Source organism: Coregonus lavaretus (assembly GCF_964263955.1).
Source record: "Coregonus lavaretus genome assembly, chromosome: 25".
NCBI lineage: Eukaryota > Metazoa > Chordata > Actinopteri > Salmoniformes > Salmonidae > Coregonus > Coregonus lavaretus.
Window position 1 is genome coordinate 36,029,133 of NC_140012.1, and position 20,949 is coordinate 36,050,081.

The 20,949-nt window shown below is 44.5% G+C and overlaps 1 protein-coding gene and 1 long non-coding RNA gene across 2 annotated transcripts; one reads left to right on the forward strand and one right to left on the reverse strand.

The window, feature by feature from the left end:
* The first annotated feature begins 3,604 nt into the window (after positions 1-3,604).
* On the forward strand, positions 3,605-20,647 carry LOC311101108 (aspartate aminotransferase, cytoplasmic-like). The gene is made up of 9 exons (XM_084142173.1): positions 3,605-3,814; positions 7,309-7,490; positions 7,827-7,950; positions 11,620-11,732; positions 11,978-12,082; positions 12,225-12,375; positions 12,562-12,727; positions 16,558-16,700; positions 18,652-20,647. Exons 1-9 carry the CDS (start codon positions 3,706-3,708, stop codon positions 18,789-18,791), a joined length of 1,233 nt encoding a protein of 410 aa, XP_083998299.1. The 5' UTR covers positions 3,605-3,705; the 3' UTR covers positions 18,792-20,647.
* LOC311101109 lies at positions 4,399-7,302 on the reverse strand. The gene is made up of 2 exons (XR_014609879.1): positions 5,115-7,302; positions 4,399-4,969 (listed from the first exon to the last, which is right to left on the reverse strand). It is a non-coding gene; the product is annotated as an uncharacterized lncRNA (long non-coding RNA).
* Positions 20,648-20,949: the final 302 nt, after the last annotated feature.

The window sequence follows — 20,949 nt, forward strand, 5'->3', positions numbered from 1 at the left end:
GCTAAACTAAACACTACATCAATCAATTACTGTCGAAGTGAATTTAGTAGGAATCTATGTTCATGCTTTCTACTTTCTCACTTGTGGAGGTCAGGGCTAGTGTGACCGACTGGGTTCAAATCCAGGTTTCCTGCGTTCCACAAGACTATGTTCACTTGGTGACCTAAAGCCTAGGCATTATCTCAGGTATTTTTTATTTTTTTTCCGAAGGTTATTAGTTGGAGAGGGAGTAAAAGAGAAAAAGAGAGACAGGTATAGAATTAGTGAAGGAGAGAAAGAGAGGCTTGCGGCCAACATTACTGTATGCTACATTGAATATCCCTCTCAAAGCCATCCCAACCACTCAAAAGTATTACAACATACATGTAAACATCCTATGTAAACCACTGTCATCTAATGTGGTTTGTAGGTATTGCAACAATGTGGTAAGTTTGTCAGTGTCACTTCCATATATTCTAATATACAAGCATCCCCTGGTCTATATTTGCATTGCAAATAATGTTAAATGGGCTGTTGTAAATGTGTGAGGGGATGTCTGTGATTTCTCAGGTGTGGTGTAATGTGTAGACAACTCAGTTTGCATACCTTTGATCAATGGCCCCTGGAAGAGAAGGTATGTCTGGCTACTGCATGCACGCAACATCCGTCACTGAACACACACACACACACACACACACACACACACACACACACACACACACACACACACACTGAGGCATGTCTGGCTACTGCATACATGCACCATTATTCAGGGTCGCTGCATACAGGGAAGCAGGGAGGTCCCTGTGTCTCTGTTGTTGGTGTGTCTGATACCTTGTTGCAGAATTGATGACACTGTCTCAGGAAAACAAACAGTGCAGGGAGCTGAAAGACAGTCACTCAACACAGTGACCCACAGACACACAGGCCAACGCAACATGTGAGCTACACCAGAAGGTCCCCACTGGAATGCAGCAGTGTGTGTGTGTGTGTGTTCTATACCCCCGTGGAATGTAACTGTGGCCGTGTGTTTGTGTTTGTGCACATGCTCGTGTGTGTGAGTGCTTGGTGTCAACGTCTGACTTCCGACACAGTCCCTGATAACCTGAAACCAAAATAAAAACACTCTATAAACAAACTATATTTTCTTTGTAATTCTTTCTCTAAATGTTATTGGACCGAGTAGAAACAAAAACAAAAAACAGTTCATTTGGCTGTATGTGCCAAATGGCAGCGTCAGGAGATAGAGAATGCACATTGATCTCTCTCTCTGTAACACACACACCTCATGGCTGTGTCTCCCCAGGGGCTACTGCTGTCAATCATAATCACTCACCCACACAGACACACCCACACCCACACCCACTCCCACACCCACACCCTGTCAGTCCTTCCCCTGACTCATCCCTCCCCTCTCAGCCCAGATCTTGGGCCCCCTTGTCCTCTCGGTCGTCTCCAGGCCCCTCTTGGCCCCAGGCCTGAAGCCTGCTCTGCTCTGCTCAGGGAGCTCAAATCCTATAATTGCTGGCCTGACAGTGACAGGTAACACACACACTGATACCTGGTCTCAACTGGTCGGAAAGAATGAACACATCTACTGTCTGAGCAAAAGTGTGTGGAGTGGGGAGGAAGGTTGGGGGAGAGAGGGGTGACCCTGGCCTTCAGAAAGCCAGATCCTCTTCTGGCAGGCAGGCCCACTGGGGTTACCCTGCACCTGGCCCGGGAAGTGAGGTGGAAACCATAGAAGTCCCCAAACCTAGAAGGCTTTTTGGGTTAGATGTTGCCTTTCACTAGAGTAGAGTACCCTACCATCTTTCTCCAACCAAATGTAATCCAGTATGCTAAATAAGCTACAGTAAATAACCTTATGCAGTACAATGAGTTGGTTGGTATGCCATCAGACCAGCCTTTCAAATACCCATAATAAAACTACTGTCAATAAAATGTTATTTCAGGTAACCCACTAACAGCAGACACAGAGGGAGTATTGAAGCGTTGATGCGTGACACATGGTGGCTCTTCTACTGAGAACTGAGAAATGTTCCATTCTAGTCCAGGATACCCAAGGGATGAAAGAGCAGAGTAAAGTGGCCTTCATTTATCAACCACTTCACCTCAGGGAGACAGAGAGACAGCTGAGGGAGAAAGTACACACACATGCACGCACACACGCATGCACACACACACACACACACACACATACACACATACACACACAGTCACACAAAAACATATCCACACACATGCATACACATGCACCCACGCACGCATGTGCGCGCACACACACATACACAAATACTGCTCTGAAATCAACCCTGTTTGGTTTGGATTCAAATCTGCATTGACATGTCTGCATTCAAACAGAGTTGACACAGGGATTATAAACCTGTCAATGGAGCCATGCTGGAAACGTGTCATCATTATTAAAGTGTACTACAGTAGCCTACCTGCACTTAAAGCTTATAGTTAGGAAAGGTGGTACTTGGTCGAATGAGGAAGAAACAAAAAAACGTATTCTGTCTCTCTGTTGAAGAAGTTGCCCCTAAACACTGATCTATGGTTAATGTTGTGTTCCCTGACTAAGGTATGATGTCCCTTGGACGACATATAGTATAAAGGGAGGGTGATCTGTGGTCAACTTCTATCCAGGGCAGAAATCATGGTGGATCATGAATAACAAGCTTAGGGTGCCACCTTGTGGACAGATAGAGAAGTGATTTCAAAAGGTTGGGGTGTATGATGTTACATTTTGACAGAGCGTAGCAGAGGTCGTGTTCCCCTGCTCAGATCTTACAACGCCTAGATACGTATTTTACGTTTCAGTTTACCACATTATATGTGATAGCAATCTGGTGCCCGACGGCATCGTCGATGACGTGTCACGCAAACGTTGGTTGATGCATGCAACGCCTGAGCAGAGGAATACGATCTAAATCTCTTTGATTAAAATGCTAATTATCAGGTTCATTCGGATGCCTGTTTGTGAAGAGAAAATCAGAAAACAATCAGTTAACTACAGTGGATGTTATGAGGCTGTGTATTTCCCAGCAAAAATTTAGAAACCTCTTAGAAATAGATTTTATTACATAACCATGCAATAACATTGTAGCTATTTCTAAGAGGTTTCTACATTGAAGGGAATCATTAAACTGCCCCGGGTTGAACCGGGCTATGGCCCGTCATGTGACCGGGCGTAGCCAGTATAAAGGCATTTTTATCAGAAAATAATTAACTTTTGGATATGAAAACACATAATCTATTAGTTACTTTGTTTTGAGTGGGCCAGAATGGGGTACCCTGCTCACGGTTCCAAATCGAACGCAATCAACGCTAACACGGTCAATGGGGCATTAATCAAATCCCCTCCTTTTTGAAGGGAAAACCAAAAACTCGTTAAGCCCGCATATTCCTATTCAGCGACAGAGGTTTGCATAGGAACGTGTCAATCTCCAATTGTGTTTCGCAATTGGCACAAACTCTCAACTACGTCACATTATTTCACCCCTTGACCCTTTTCAATCGTCGCTAGGATTGGCTTATTTTTGAGTCAGCTGGTTGTTTTCAATTTCTATTGGTCAAATCTCTCACACCCATTTTCCATTGCCCAAATCCATCCAAGTTGAAGGTGAAATTATTTTCCTACCTCGTCCCATAAACGGAACAGCGGTTTGTCCCGGGTTGGTTTGCCGTTTTAGCTAACATTCCGTCTCGGTAAAATTCATCATCATGTCATTATTCGGTGAGGTTCCCCAAGCCACCCCAGTGGCGGTCTTCAAACTGTCGAATGATTTCAAAGAGGACCCGAACCCCATGAAGGTGAACCTCGGAGTTGGAGGTAAGAAAATATGATAATGATGCTTATTGCTTCAGTCGCTGTGATGAAGTAAACAAAGGAACGTTAGCTAGTTAGCAAGCTGTAAACAAGCTGGATCACAGAGTTTCACTGCGACAACAATGCACCTGTGCCTGTCGGATTTCCTGGACCATCCCCAGGTTAATAATCGTGGAAAGTTAGTTACTTTACTAGTAAACCGTAGCTAACTAGCTAGCTAACGTTAGTAGTTACTATAGTTAGCAAGTAAACAGATGCTAAACAGTAACTAACCAACTAACGCTACTAGTTAACATAGCTATCGAATCCTGTATAACTAACTATTAAGTAGATCATCAGAAATGTCTGCTGTGGTGCTGGGCCCTGTTTGAAAAATGTGACAGAATGCATCATCCCTCAATGATGTGACATGACTGGATCTGTTCTATGTGGGGAAACCTTTTCATCTATCCAATCAATCATGTTATCCAGATCAGTGATTAGGCTAGCATACTTCTTCAAAGTAGGGAGAAGGTAAGGATGAATTCAGGCTGGACATGACATACATGATGTCCTTGCTTGCTGTGCTGATTGTGCAGAATCTACAGTAACATTTCAATCAATCACATTTATTTTATAAAGCCCTTTTTACATCAGCAGTTGTCACAAAGTGCTTGAAACCCCAAAGAGCAACCAATGCAGATTTAGAAACTCAGTGTTTAGGAAAAATTCCCTAGAAAGGCAGGATCCTAGGAAGAAACCTAGAGAGGAACCAGGCTCTTAGAGGTGGCCGGTCCTCATCTGGCTGTGCCAGGTGAAGATTATGAGAGTACATGGCCATTAAGGCCAGATCGTTCTTCAAGATGTTCAAACGTTCGTAGATGACCAGCAGGGTCAAATAATAGTCGCAGTGGTTATAGAGGGTGCAACAGGTCAGCACCTCAGTAGTTAATGTCAGTTGACTTTTCATAGCCAAGCATTCAGAGATCGAGACAGCATGTCCTGACAAGGTAGCACGTCCGGTGAACAGGTCAGCAGAAACTGGATCAGCAGCAAGACCAGGTGGACTGGGGACGGGGACAGCCAGGAGTCATCATGCCAGGTAGTCCTGAGGCATGGTTCTAGGGCTCAGGTCCTCCGGACGGACGGACAGAGGGAGAGAGAGAGAGAGAAGAATTCCTAAGATCACACAGGACACCAGATAAGACAGGAGAATTACACCAGATTGACCCTAGCCCCCAGTACATAGACTATTGCAGCATAGATACTGGGTACTTAGACAGGGGTTGTCAGGGGGAACAGATAGCATAGCAAGGCCTATAACCTGTAGTTGGCAGTCATCCAAAGAAGTGGCTCTGTCACTGCAGTAGGAACAGACTGGAACAGGCCGGTAGTTGGAGATGGAGATAAATGAGTCATGGTCATATCACTATTAGTTGTAGCTAGATCAATGGACCGTGGTCATAGAGCAAATCACTCCCATTCACGCTCTCTACGTAGATCCTATGGGAGACTGTAGCCAGAATACACCCCCGTCCCGCCCCACAGGAGTGCACTCACACACACCTTGTGACTGTTCTTCTTACTGGATACTTTGTATGGAGTGCTGTTAATATATAACACTGCAGCGCAGAGGCCAAAAGGCTGATATCCTGGTGTGTGTGTTGCCTGTGACCGATTGCTTGGCATCTCAGGACTACAGGATTAACACTGCGCTACGCCAGAGAAAACTGGCCAAAGTTCTGTTGTTACATGGTGTTAATCCTTCTTAACAATTCATAAGAGATGAAGAACGGGTGGCGGATTAGGGCCCTGTTGGAACACTGTAAATGTATACATCCTCACTGCCTTCCCTGAAATAATCCCTAATAAGACGGGATGGGTGTAAGCAAGCATTCCACAACATAGGTTTGACCAATTCAATCATGTCAGATCAGTGATGATTACTTGAAGGGAGGAAGGAGGAAAGGTGATCGGAGCCTAAACCTGCTGTATTGTGATGCTGCGGTTGCTCTTTCTCTCTGCAGTGCAGGTCTGCTTGAGGTCCCCTGATTAGCACAGGCAGGCCTAAGACCTATTATAAAATGGGTTGTTTGGATCCTCTATGCTGATTGGTTGATATGCTGTGGGACAACTCCCGCAAAATACCATGACGTATTCATCTCCTAATTCCACTGTCCCGCAGCCCAGGCAGGAAATTCATAAACTTCATCTCCCTTGGGCCTCAGAACAACCCTTGTCGGGAGTTCATGGATTCTCAGGCATTATTGCTTAAGTAATTCCTTCCTGTAGTAGGCTAACAGTAGGCTCATACTGTGGTCAGCTGGCTGAAAATAGCCTACATAACCTAGCTACACCATGTGTTAGCATGCTCAGATAGAGGAGATGGACCCATGTCCACTCAGGAAAATATCTGTTTTCTCTTGAACTTCAATCACAAATTATATGGTTAGGCCTCGTGCTCAGTTAGAAAGTGATTGTGGATGTGGATGGAAGTATGTTTTCAGACAGTTTACAGACTATTACAGTCAATAAGTGAGTAGATAAGAGCCTGTTACAGAAAGGAGTGCCCTCTCCTCTTTAGCTCAATAACACTGTTCACTATGAGTAAGTTACTAGTGTTGCTGTCTTATCAGTGGTGGTTGACTGGAGTTTAGGACCTCAGGGGAAAGTGCACGGCTGTTGTCTGACATTTGTATCAGGTTGTAGCCTGATCCGATAAAACCATTAAAACAAACCTTTGCAAAGTTTTAATTTTATTTAACATTTATTTATACAGGTAAGTCAATTAAGAACAAATTGTTATTTACAATGACGACCTGTCAGGGAGCGAGCGCAGCACGTATAACACACAAATAGGTTAAACAATATCATACAAACAACAGTCAAAAATACACATGAAGTTGCCCGCCAGAGACCTAAGGTAGGCCTAATGACCAATCAGTCTACTTGGATCTTGCAGAGCAATAATGCTTCTAGTGTAGTAGAGCGCATTTGTGACGTCTCCATCTGAGTTCAAACTCTCTTCAGGTTGTCAGGGTTCGTTGTTCATTGGCACCATCCCTCCTGAGTGGGTTGTTCACCGGGGCAGTAATGCTCCTCCTGAGTGGGTTGCTCACCAGGACAGTAATGCTCCTCCTGAGTGGGTTGCTCACCGGGGCAGTAATGCTCCTCCTGAGTGGGTTGCTCACCAGGACAGTAATGCTCCTCCTGAGTGGGTTGCTCACCAGGACAGTAATGCTCCTCCTGAGTGGGTTGCTCACCAGGACAGTAATGCTCCTCCTGAGTGGGTTGCTCACCGGGGCAGTAATGCTCCTCCTGAGTGGGTTGCTCACCAGGGTAGTAATGCCAGCTTCAGAGAGAGCCCTGGGGGCAGAGTTGGGCTACTGCAAAATGTACAACATAAAGCAAACGAAACTCTGGTAAAAACACATAGCTAGTATGCTATATCAGGCCCATATATTGGAAACACTGTATCCCCCCTCACCCGCTGTAGCTAGCCTGTCTCTCCCCTCCAGCCTATAGGACAGATGAGGGCCAGCCCTGGGTGCTGCCCGTGGTTAAGAAGGTGGAGAAGATCATTGTAGCGGACAACAGTCTGAACCATGAGTACCTGCCCATCCTGGGTCTGCCTGAGTTTAGGTCCTCCGCATCCAAGATCGCCCTGGGAGAAGACAGCCCTGCCATCCAGGAGAACAGGGTAGGGTAGTTTATGAGTGTGTGTGTGTGCTCAATCATGCATATATTGAGCTGAATTTAAAGTAATGCATTTAAATTAGTACTGATAAGTAGTTATTAAGTCACTTATCTAGTGTCTCTCCCCCACCCCCTTCTCTCTCCCTCTGTCTCTCTCTCGCTCTCTCTCCTTCCCTCTCTCACCTCTCTCCCTATCCGTCTCTGTCACCCTCTCTCTCCTTCCCTCTCCCCCTCTCTTGCTCGCTCACTCTCATTCTGTCTCTCACTCTCTCTCTATCTCTCTCTCTCTCTCTCTCTCTCTCTCTCTCTCTCTCTCTCTCTCTCTCTCTCTCTCTGTCAGGTGGGAGCGGTGCAATGTCTGGGGGGTACAGGTGCTCTGAAGATGGGGGCTGAGTTTCTCAGACGCTGGTACAACGGGAACGACAACATGAAAACACCTGTCTACGTCTCAGCGCCTACCTGGGGTACACACACACACACACACTGGAACGACAAAACTTAATACAGCTGTCTACATCTCTGCTCGTACGGCTGATTACAAAGGGAAACCCAGCTGCGAGCTTCCCAGTGACTCAAGTCTACCAGACGAGCTAAATTCCTTCTATGCTCTCTTCGAGGCAAGCAACACTGAACCTGCATGAGAGCACCAGCTGTTCCCGAATGACTGTGTGATCTTGCTCTCCGTAGCTGATGTGAGTAAGACCTTTTAACAGGTTAACATTCACAGGACGCATACTTAGAACATGCGCTGACCAGCTGGCAAGTGTCTTCACTGACATTTTCAAACTCTCTCTGACCCAGTCTATAATACCAACATGTTTCAAGCAGACCACCATAGCCCAAGAACGCCAAAGTAACCTGTCTAAATGACAATCGTACCGTAGCACTCACATCTGTAGCCATGAAATGCTTTGAAAGGCTGACCATGGCACACATCAACACCATCATCCCAGACACCCTTGACCCACTCCAATTCGCATACTGCCCCAAAAGATCCACAAATGACGCAATCTCTATTGCACTCCACACTGCCCTTTCCCACCTGGACAAAAGGAACACCTATGTGAGAATGCTGTTCATTGACTACAGCTCAGCGTTCATCATCATAGTGCCTGCCAAGCTCAGCACTAAGCTAAGGACTCTGGGATTAAAAACATCCCTCTGCAACTCGGTCCTGGACTTCCTGACGGGCCGCCCCCAGGTGGTGAGGGTAGGCAACAACAAATCTGCCACTCTGGCCCTTAACACGGGAGACCCTTAAGGGTGCATGCTTAGTCCCCTCCTATACTCCCTGTTCACTCACAACTGTGTAGCTGCGCACGACTCCAACACTATAATTAAGTTTGCTGATGAGACGACAGTGGTGATGAGACAGCCTACATGGAGGAAGTCAGTGACCTGGCAGTGTGGTGCCAGGACAACAACCTCTCCAACAATGTCAACAAGACAAAAGAGCTGATCGTGGACTACAGGAAACGGAGGGCCGAGCACGCCCCCATTCACATCGACGGGGATGTAGTGGAGTGGGTCGAGCGCTTCAAGTTCCTCGTAGTCCACATCACGAAGGAATTATCATGGTCAACACACACCAACACAGTCGTGAAGAAGGCTTGACAACGCCTCTTCCCCCTCAGGAGGCTGAAAAGATTACAACTGCTTGGCATCCGATGGCAAGGCACTACAGAGGGTACTGTGTTCGACCCAGTACATCACTGGGGCCGAGCTCCCTGCCATCCAGGACCTCGATACCAGGCAGTGTCAGAGGAAGGGCCTAGAAATTGTCAAAGACTCCAGCCACCCAAGTCATTTTTTTTGTTTTGCTACCGCACGGCAAGCGGTAACGATGCACCAAGTCTGGAACCAACAGGACCCTGAACAGCTTCTACCCACAATCCATAAGACTGCTAAATAGTTAGTCCGGGTAGCTATTGGTTAACTATTAAACTACAGTTGAAGTCGGAAGTTTACATACACCTTAGCCAAATACATTTAAACTCAGTTTTTCTACAATTCCTGACATTTAATCGTAGTAAAAATTCCCTGTCTTAGGTCAGTTAGGATCACCACTTTTATTTTAAGAATGTGAAATGTCAGAATAATAGTAGAGAGTGATTTATTTCAACTTTTATTTATTTCATCACATTCCCAGTGGGTCAGAAGTTTACATACACTCAATTATATTTGGTAGCATTGCCTTTAAATTGCTTAACTTGGGTCAAATGTTTCGGGTAGCCTTCCACAAGCTTCTCACAATAAGTTGGGTGCATTTTGGCCCATTCCTCCTGACAGAGCTGGTGTAACTGAGTCAGATTTGAAGGCCTCCTTGCTTGCACATGCTTTTTCAGTTCTGGCCACAAATGTTCTATAGGATTGAGGTCAGGGCTTTGTGATGGCCACTCCAATACCTTTACTTTGTTGTCCTTAAGCCATTTTGCCACAACTTTGTAAGTATGCTTGGGGTCATTGTCCATTTGGAAGATCATTTGCGACCAAGCTTTAACTTCCTGACTGATGTCTTGAGATGTTGCTTCAATATATCCACATAATTTTCCTTCTTTATGATGCCATCTATTTTGTGAAGTGCACCAGTCTCTCCTGCAGCAAAGCACACCCACAGCATGATGCTGCCACCCCCGTGCTTGATGGTTGGGGTGATGTTCTTCGGCTTGCAAGCATCCCCCTTTTTCCTCCAAACATAACGATGGTCATTATGGCCAAACCGTTCTATTTTTGTTTCATCAGACCAGAGGACATTTCTCAAAAAAGTACGATCTTTGTCCCCATGTGCAGTTGCAAACTGTAGTCTGGCTTCTTTATGGCGGTTTTGGAGTAGTGGCTTCTTCCTTGCTGAGCGGCCTTTCAGGTTATGTCGATATAGGACTTGTTTTACTGTGGATATAGATACTTTTGTACCTGTTTCCTCCAGCATCTTCACAAGGTCCTTTGCTGTTGTTCTGGGATTGATTTGCACTTTTCGCACCAAAGTACGTTAATCTCTAGGAGACAGAACGCGTCTCCTTCCTGAGCGGTATGACGGCTGCGTGATCCCATGGTGTTTATACTTGCGTACTATTGTTTGTACAGATGAACGTGGTACCTTCAGGCGTTTGGAAATTGCTCCCAAGGATGAACCAGACTTGTGGAGGTCTACAATTATTTTTCTGAGGTCTTGGCTGATTTCTTTTGATTTTCCCATGATGTCAAGCAAAGAGGCACTGAGTTTGAAGGTATGCCTTGAAATACATCCACAGGTACGCCTCCAATTGACTCAAATGATGTCAATTAGCCTATCAGAAGCTTCTAAAGCCATGACATCATTTTCTGGAATTTTCCAAGCTGTTTAAAGGCACAGTCAACTTAGTGTATGTAAACTTCTGACCCACTGGAATTGTGATACAGTGAATTATAAGTGAAATAATCTGTCTGTAAACAATTGTTGGAAAAATTACTTGTGTCATGCACAAAGTAGATGTCCTAACCGACTTGCCAAAACTATAGTTTGTTAACAAGAAATTTGTGGAGTGGTTGAAAACGAGTTTTAATGACTCCAACGTAAGTGTATGTAAACTTCCGACTTCAACTGTATCTGCATTGACCCTTTTTGCACTAACTCTTTTGACTCATCACATACGCTGCTGCTACCGCTTATTATCTATCCTGTTTCCTAGTCACTTTACCCCTACCTATATGTACATATCTACCTCAATTACCTCGTACCCCTCCACATCAACTCATTACTGGTACCCCATGTATATAGCCAAGTTATCGTTACTCATTGTGTATTTATTCTTTGTTTGATAATTTTTCTTTTTGTCTCTGCATTGTTGGGAAGGGCCTGTAAGCATGTCACTGTTAGTCTACACCTGTTGTTTATTAAGCATGTGACAAATACAATTTGATATGTTATCTTATCTGGAACTTATACTGCTGAGTTGTCCTTTTGATATTTAATTAATAGGTGATTATAAGTCCAGCATGTTACTTTTTATTTTGGTTCATGCTCTGCAATAGAGCTTCAAATCATTTCAGCTAATGTTACAAAGCAGGCCTCAAAAGACACATGATTTGGAAACGCATTCTCTATTAGAGAAAAGGCAGACTGTTGTAAAACCTGCTCTACTGTTTGTTTCTAGAGAACCACAACTCTGTGTTTGCCAACGCTGGGTTCGAGGACATCCGTCCCTATAAGTACTGGGACGCAGAGAAGCGGGGACTGGATCTGGCCGGTTTCCTAGGCGACCTGGAGGTGAGCCGCTGACCTCTGAACAGGTCGAGACCAGACCGGCTCCCAAACTCTTGAGTTTACCTCACAATAGTGAATATTGAATATCAGAACTGGTCATGTCTACCTTAAAAGTAAATTAGCTTTTTACACACTATTGAAAATATGATATGTTTAGCTTTAACGATACCAACTTCATGTATCAACTCCCAGTACACTATAATTTGGCTGTCCTGTAGTCTAACACTGACCTTTGACCCCGGTCCCAGACTGCACCAAAGCATTCCATCTTCGTTTTGCACGCGTGTGCCCACAACCCCACCGGCACAGACCCTACACACGTAGAGTGGATGCAGGTGGCTGAGGTCATGAAGGTAAGACTGTGTGTGTGTACACGTGCAACTGTTTTGTAAAAAATATAAAAATGTATCATTTAAAAATAATAATAATTTGGTATTTCAAATTTTCTCATTTCTGAAGATGTTTTATCCTTTGTCCTCTTTCTTTTTTCCCCAGAGGAGGAAGCTGTTTGTGTTCTTTGACTCTGCGTACCAGGGCTTTGCGTCAGGCTGTCTGGATAAGGATGCCTGGGCCGTGCGCTACTTTGTCACCCAGGGCTTTGAGATGTTCTGTGCCCAGTCCTTCTCCAAGAACTTTGGCCTCTACAGTGAGACAGACACACACACACACACACACACTCAGTAAGATGCAGGGAAACATAAATGAAACCAAACTACAGTATGTATTCCTACTCCCACCTCTCACACATCACACTTACGTTTCACATTTAATTCTACATAATGCAATCTGTAAACTGCAGAGAACCCTAAATGAAGATTCTGTCTCCTGTCAGATGAACGTGTGGGGAACCTGACCATCGTAGCTTGTGATGCTGACAACGTGAAGAGAGTTCTGTCTCAGATGGAGAAGATTGTCAGGGTAACCTGGTCCAATCCTCCCTCCCAGGGTGCCAGGCTGGTCGCCATCACACTCAACACACCTGAACTCTTCGCTGAATGGTGGGTACACAAACACAGGTCACATTTTTTTAATTTCACCTTTATTTAACCAGGTAAGCCAGTTGAGAACAAGTTCTCATTTACAACTGCGACCTGGCCAAGATAAAGCAAAGCAGTGCGATTAAAAACAACAACAACACAGAGTTACATATGGGGTAAAACAAAACATAAAGTCAAAAATACAACAGAAAATATATATACAGTGTGTGCAAATGTTGTAAGTTATGGAGGTAAGGCAATAAATAGGCCATAGTGCAAAATAATTACAATTTAGTATTAACACTGGAATGATAGATGTGCAAATAGAGATACTGGGGTGCAAATGAGCAAAATAAATAACAATATGGGGATGAGGTAGTTGGGTGGGCTAATTTCAGATGGGCTGTGAACAGGTGCAGTGATCGGTAAGCTGCTCTGACAACTGATGCTTAAAGTTAGTGAGGGAGATAAGTCTCCAGCTTCAGAGATTTTTGCAGTTCGTTCCAGTTATTGGCAGCAGAGAACTGGAAGGAATGGTGGCCAAAGGTGGTGTTGGCTTTGGGGATGACCAGTGAGATATACCTGCTGGAGCGCAGACTACGGGTGGGTGTTGCAATGGTGACGAATGAGCTAAGATAAGGCAGGGATTTGCCTAGCAGTGATTTATAGATGACCTGGAGCCAGTGGGTTTGGCGACGAATATGTAGTGAGGGCCAGCCAATGAGAGCGTACAGGTCACAATGGTGGGTAGTATATGGGGCTTTGGTGACAAAACGGATGGCACTGTGATAGACTACATCCAATTTGCTGAGTAGAGTGTTGGAGGCTATTTTGTAAATGACATCGCCGAAGTCAAGGATCGGTAGGATAGTCAGTTTTACGAGGGCATGTTTGGCAGCATGAGTGAAGGAGGCTTTGTTGCGAAATAGGAAGCCGATTCTAGATTTAACTTTGGATTGGAGATGTTCAATGTGAGTCTGGAAGGAGAGTTTACGGTCTAACCAGACACCTAGGTATTTGTAGTTGTCCACATATTCTAAGTCAGACCCGCCGAGAGTAGTGATTCTAGTCGGGCGGGCGGGTGCAAGCAGCGTTCGATTGAAGAGCAGTTGGAGGCTACAGAAGGAGTGCTGTATGGCATTGAAGCTCGTTTGGAGGTTTGTTAACACAGTGTCCAATGAAGGGCCAGATGTATACAAAATGGTGTCGTCTGCGTAGAGGTGGATCTGAGAGTCACCAGCAGCAAGAGCGACATCATTGATATACACAGATAATAGAGTCGGCCCGAGAATTGAACCCTGTGGCACCCCCATAGACTGCCAGAGGTCCAGACAACAGGCCCTCCGATTTGACACATTTTTTTGATATCTGAGAAGTAGTTGGTGAACCAAGCGAGGCAGTCATTTGAGAAACCAAGGCTATTTAGTCTGCCAATAAGAATGCAGTGATTGACGGAGTGGAAAGCCTTGGCCAGGTCGATGAAGACTGCTGCACAGTACTGTCTTTTATCGATCGCGGTTATAATATCGTTTAGGACCTTGAGCGTGGCTGAGGTGCACCCATGACCAGCTCGGAAACCAGATTGCATGGCGGAGAAGGTACGGTGGGATTCGAAATGGTCGGTGATCTGTTTGTTAACTTGGCTTTCAAATACTTTCGAAAGGCAGGGCAGGATGGATATAGGTCTGTAACAGTTTGGATCTAGAGTGTCACCCCCTTTGAAGAGGGGGATGACCGCTGCAGCTTTCCAATCTCTGGGGATCTCAGACGTTACGAAAGAGAGGTTGAACAGGCTAGTAATAGGGGTTGCGACAATTTCGGCGGCTAATTTTAGAAAGAAAGGTTCTTTAGCCCAGCTGATTTGTAGGGGTCCAGATTTTGCAGCTCTTTCAGAACATCAGCTATCTGAATTTGGGTGAAGGAGAAAGGGGGGGCATGGGCAAGTTGCAGCGGAGGGTGCAGAGCTGGTGGCCCGGGGTAGGGGTAACCAGGTGGAAAGCATGGCCAGCCGTAACAAAATGCTTGTTGAAATGTTCGATTATCGTAGATTTATCGGTAGTGACAGTGTTTCCTAGCCTCAATGCAGTGGGCAGCTGGGAGGAGGTGCTCTTATTCTCCATGGACTTTAGTGTCCCAAAACTTTTTGGAGTTAGTGCTACAGGATGCAAGTTTCTGTTTGAAAAAGCTAGCCTTTGCTTTCCTAACTGATTGTGTATATTGGTTCCTGACTTCCCTAAAAAGTTGCATATCGCGGGGGCTGTTCGATGCTAATGCAGTACGCCACAGGATGTTTTTGTGCTGGTCAAGGGCAGTCAAGTCTGGGGTGAACCAGGGGCTATATCTATTTTTAGTTCTGCATTTTTGGAATGGGGCATGCTTATTTAAGATGGAGAGGAAAGCACTTTTAAAGAACAACCAGGCATCCTCTACTGACAGAATGAGGTCAATATCCATCCAGGATACCCGGGCCAGGTCAATTAGAAAGGCCTGCTCGCTGAAGTGTTTTAGGGAGCGTTTGACAGTGATGAGGGGTGGTCGTTTGACCGCGGACCCATTACGGACGCAGGCAATGAGGCAGTGATCGCTGAGATCCTGGTTGAAGACAGTGGTGGTGTATTTAGAGGGTATGAAAATGTATGCACTCACTAACTGTAAGTCGCTCTGGATAAGAGCGTCTGCTAAATGACTAAAATGTAAAATGTAAATGTAAATTAGTCAGGATGATATCTATGAGGGTGCCCATGTTAACGGATTTAGGGTTGTACCTGGTAGGTTCCTTGATAATTTGTATGAGATTGAGGGCATCTAGTTTAGTTTGTAGGACGGCCGGGGTGTTAAGCTTATCCCAGTTTAGGTCACCAAGCAATACGAACTCTGAGGATAGATGGGGGGCAATCAATTCACATATGGTGTCCAGGGCACAGCTGGGGGCTGAGGGGGGTCTGTAGCAAGCGGCAACAGTGAGAGACTTATTTCTGGAAAGATGGATATTTAGAAGTAGAAGCTCAAACTGTTTGGGCACAGACCTGGATAGTATGATAGAGCTCTGCAGGCTATCTCTACAGTAGATTGCAACTCCGCCCCCTTTGGCAGTTCTATCTAGACGGAAACTGTTGTAGTTGGGAATGGACATTTCTGAATCTTTGGTGGCCTTCCTAAGCCAGGATTCAGACACTGCTAGAACATCAGGGTTGGCGGAGTGTGCTAACGCAGTGAATAACTCAAACTTAGGGAGGAGGCTTCTGATGTTAACATGCAAGGAACCAAGGCTTTTGCGGTTACAGAAGTCAACAAATGATAGCGCCCTTTGGAGTAGGAGTGATACTGGGGGCTACAGGGCCTGGGTTAACCTCTACATCACCAGAGGAACAGAGGAGGAATAGAATAAGGATACGGCTAAAGGCTTTAAGAACTGGTCTTCTACTGCGTTGGGTACAGAGAATAAAAGGTGCGGATTTCCGGGCGTTGTAGAGTAGATGAAAAATAGTGTATGAACGTCCAACAATTATACATGAGAGTTCGAAACATTGAAATCACAGGCGGCCGGTGGAACCTTAATTGGGGAGGACGGACTCATAGTAATGGCTGGAACGGAATCAATGGAATGGTATCAAACACATGGTTTCCATGGTTTCCACATGTTTGAAGGCATTCCATTGACTCCATTCCAGCCATTATTATGAGCCGTCCTCCCCTCAGCAGCCTCCTGTGATTGAAATATATCCTCTCTTCATCCCCCCCCCCTCTCTCTCTCCTCCCTTCCTCTCCCCCCTCTTCTTTCTCTTTGTCTCCTGCCATCATCCTTCTCTCTCCCTCTCCCTCCATCCCTCCCTCCTCTCTCCCGGTTTTAGGAAGGATAATGTGAAGACCATGGCAGACCGTGTGTTGTTGATGAGGGCTTCACTCCAGGCTAAACTGCAGGCTCTGGGAACACCAGGAACATGGGACCACATCACACAGCAGATCGGCATGTTCAGCTTCACTGGCCTCAACCGTGCGTACACGCACACACCAGATCTACTCAGTACACACATTTAAACAAATATCCTCTCCTGTGTTTTCTCTCTCTTTGTTCCCTTTGTCTTTTCTATCTCTATCAAACACTCTTTTCCTACCCAGATTAATTGTGTGGGGGGGAGCGAGCATTCTAAGGCCCCCACACAAAAACCTATGATAGGATATTGTACCTTCAGAAAAAATATTTTCTCCAAATGTTTTGAGACCACCTGATCAAGCCTGTTTTCTCCGCTACACTAACCTGTAGACTGGCCTGTCATGTCATGTCATGTTATGAACTAGCCCCATACTAATCCTTCCATTAAAATCTCAAAGGTTCAGTCAGGGACCATTTTGTCAGGGGATAGTTTAGTGGCCTGCAGCTGGATGCATCTTGGAAGACGCGAGAGGAGGCCAATCGAAGAAACTAATGACTTTTCTAATGAAGAAACGTTTCTGTAGATGCTATTTCTGTGTGCCGTGCAAACAATGTTCAATTTGACATATTTTATTCCTCCAAATTAATCCAGCATGTAGCTAGCTAGCAACGTTCAAAACGTGAAAGATGTGGGCCGAGCATGCAAAGACGGTACGAATTTGACGTGGACCTGTTTGTGCCCAAACGTAAGACAAGTGGTATTACTTGCCGGCCACTGGTGTGGGCAACATCTCATAGTGATTTTGGTACAGCAGGCTATCTAGCTGGAAATATTATGTGTGTGCTCGTCATCAGCAGCATGACTAGATTTAATGAGAAACGTTTTCTTTGGGGGTTTTGTGCACAGTGCGTTTTGGTATAGTGTCAGCTGATTCACTACGTGCGTGCTTAGTCCCTTCCTGTATTCCCTATTCAACCACGACTGCGTGGCCGTGCATGACTCCAACACCATCATTAAGTTTGCTGACGACACGACAGTGGTTAGCCTGATCACTGACGACGATGAGACAGCCTACAGGGAGGAGGTCAGAGACCTGGCAGTGTGGTGCCAGGACAACAACCTCTCCCTCAATGTCAGCAAGACAAAGGAGCTGATCGTGGACTACAGGAAACGGAGGGCCGAGCACGCCCCCATCCACATCAATGGGGTTGTAGTGGAGTGGGTTGAGAGCTTCAAGTTCCACATCACTAAGGAATTATCATGGTCCACAGACACCAACACAGTCCTGAAGAAGGCACGACAACGCCTCATCCCCCTCAGGAGGCTGAGAAGATCAGTCATGGGCCCTCAGATCCTCAAAACGTTTTACAGCTGCAGCATCTTGACTGGCTGCATCACCGCTTGGTATGGCAACTGCTTGCCATCCGACCGCAAGGCGCTACAGAGGGTAATGCATACGGCCCAGTACATCACTGGGGCCAAGCTCCCTGCCATCCAGGACCTATATACCAGGCGGTGTCAGAGAAAGGCCTTAAGAATGGTCAGATTCCAGCCACCCAAGTCATAGACTGTTCTCTATGCTACTGCACGGCAAACGGTACCGATGTACCAAGTCTGGAACCAACAGGACCCTGAACAGCTTCTACCCCCAAGCCATGAGACTGCTGAACAGTTAGTCTGGGTAGATATTTGGTTATCTATTTAACTATCTGCATTGACCCTTTTTGCACCAACTCTTTTGACTCATCACATACGCTGCTGCTACTGTTTATTATCTATCCTGTTCCCTAGTCACTGTACCCCTACCTATATGTACATATCTACCCAAAATTACCTCGTACCCCTCCACAATGACTCGGTTCTGGGACCCCGTGTATATAGCCAAGTTGTCGTTACTCATTGTGTATTTATTCTTTGTGTTATTCTTTTTCTATTTTTTCTCTTTTTCTCTTTGCGGTGTTGGGAAGGGCCTGTAAGCATGTCACTGTTAGTCTACACCTGTTGTTTATGAAGCATGTGACAAATACAATTAGATTTGTTCATACCTTTTTATATTTTGACTCTCTCCAGCTAAACAAGTGGAGTACATGATCAAGGAGAGGAGTATCTACCTGATGGCCAGCGGTCGTATCAACATGTGTGGTCTGACCACTAAGAACATCGACTATGTGGCCGAGTCTATCCACGAGACTGTTGTCAACGTCCAGTAGAAGACTACACTACCCACAACCCTCAGCACTGCCTTTCCTCATCTCCTTCATTACAACTGATGTCATGTTCACCCAGATCAGTGTTCATGGAGGGAAGGACACAAGGAAAGGAGATATGGAAAATAAGCTATAGTGTTTAAACTATTGAGACACAGCCCCAGTGTATCTGGATGCATTTAGCTCCAGCAGTGCTGGTGATGATGATCTTCCATTGCTTAATAATATTATTAATATTACAATGTGATTAGTATTGTTTGGGTTGTTCTTGAATTGCGGTGGCATTGGGGCCTGGCATTTCGGAAAAAATGAACTTAATTATTCTAGATTTTTTATTTAAATGTATTTGGGTACATCTTCCCATTCTAAATCAACTAATATCGTAGCTTAATGACATAAAATATTTGTACTATGATGATAACATTGTTCCACTAGTAGGAGTAGTACCACCAATGACGGTAACACCAATGACGGTAACACCAATGACGGGAACACCTATGAGACATTTTTGGTTACTGAGGATTTTCTTAAATGGATGCCACATATGCTCAAATCTAAAGTCATTATCTCTTTGAAAATCATTTTTGATATGATTAATAATTTTGCTCAATGTAATTTCCCTACATTTAAATTGAATAACACCAAGGGACGCTTTAGGACGCTTTAGATTTCGACACACGAAATGAACAATGGAATCTTCAAATTTATGACAAACTAAATGGGTGTGATTAGTTAACAACTCTCTTTTAATATAGACCCCTCCACGATAAGTTTACCACTGGAGGGAATGTTCAAGGTTCTTGTTGATCTTTGTAATGAGTGATTTTCAAGGCGGTAACACCAAAGACATAGAACTGAGAGACAGACATACTATTTTAAAAGAAATAGTGATTTTAATAGCCGCCTTTGTTTTTATTCATGTATACAATACATTAACTTTTCTTCACTTTCTAGCATTCAAAATAATATATAGATATATCTAAATCCCCAAAATATGTCTGTACAACGCTACACATCACTACGTACACCCTAAGTACTTTAAACAATGCATAAACAAAGTTTTGCAGTATAAAGGACGTTAAATATGTTTTATCATTGATAAACGGTTCAATATAAACAAAAACATTCATGATGTGTAACTATTTGTCATTTTAAAGTGTTTTTCAAGATTGCAAAGGCAAGGGACGCAAATGCCGCCACAATTCAAGAACAACCCGTTTATGATGATTCCATTCCTATTGTGAAATGCACATTTCCTGTTCTGTTTGAATTACCACCTGTATACGTTTTATAGGAGGAGTTGTTTTGGTCCACTTCAGAGAAGGTAGCTAAATATAAACGGTGACCCAAGTTAACAGTACTTGACTTGGAAAAAGTACTAGAGCGAAACAATCAATTGACCAAATCAGACACGCACTAAATATATGTAGGAGAGATGTAGGACGTTATATTTACAATCATGTTTAATTTGGCCCTAGATGACTTGAAGTAAAAATCATGAATGACCTCAGCCCTAAGCTGTATGGAGCTCTCTGTTGGGAAAGTCGCGCTCAAAGTCCTGGGGTGCATTCAATAGGGACAAACCGGCGTTCTCAATCCGAGAACAAAAATCAGTTATTTTTGTTTAAACATTTTAAATAATGGTCTGCTCAATGTGAATGTCCAATCAGTCTGTTCTGATGCTGTCTCTGTCTGTCACATTATTATTGCACTATTATCAATATCTACCATCTCAATGGTATACATGAAATGTTCAAAATTGCACAATTCAAATTCGCTCACGGCTAGTGTCTGGAAGTGAATACCTATGTATCTCAAGGGGGTTTGACTCAAATCCTTGAATAAATGTCTGCACACCACCATCTGTCATAGTCATGAAATGCTGATAAAAATGCGGTAAGAACATTTACATTTACATTTTAGTCATTTAGCAGACACTCTTATCCAGAGCCACTTACAGTTAGTGAGTGCATACATTTTGATACTGAACCTGGAGAAACAACCTTGAAACAAAACGGGTTTTTGTGCTGTTATCCGTGTGTATGTAGTGTTTTGACGCGGTCAGGACAGGTCACTGCCCTCCTGTTTCTCAGAGTACGTTGTAATTCTTAGGTTGTAGCAAAGTTCTTCTGAAAGCCAGGATTGAAATTATGATATATTT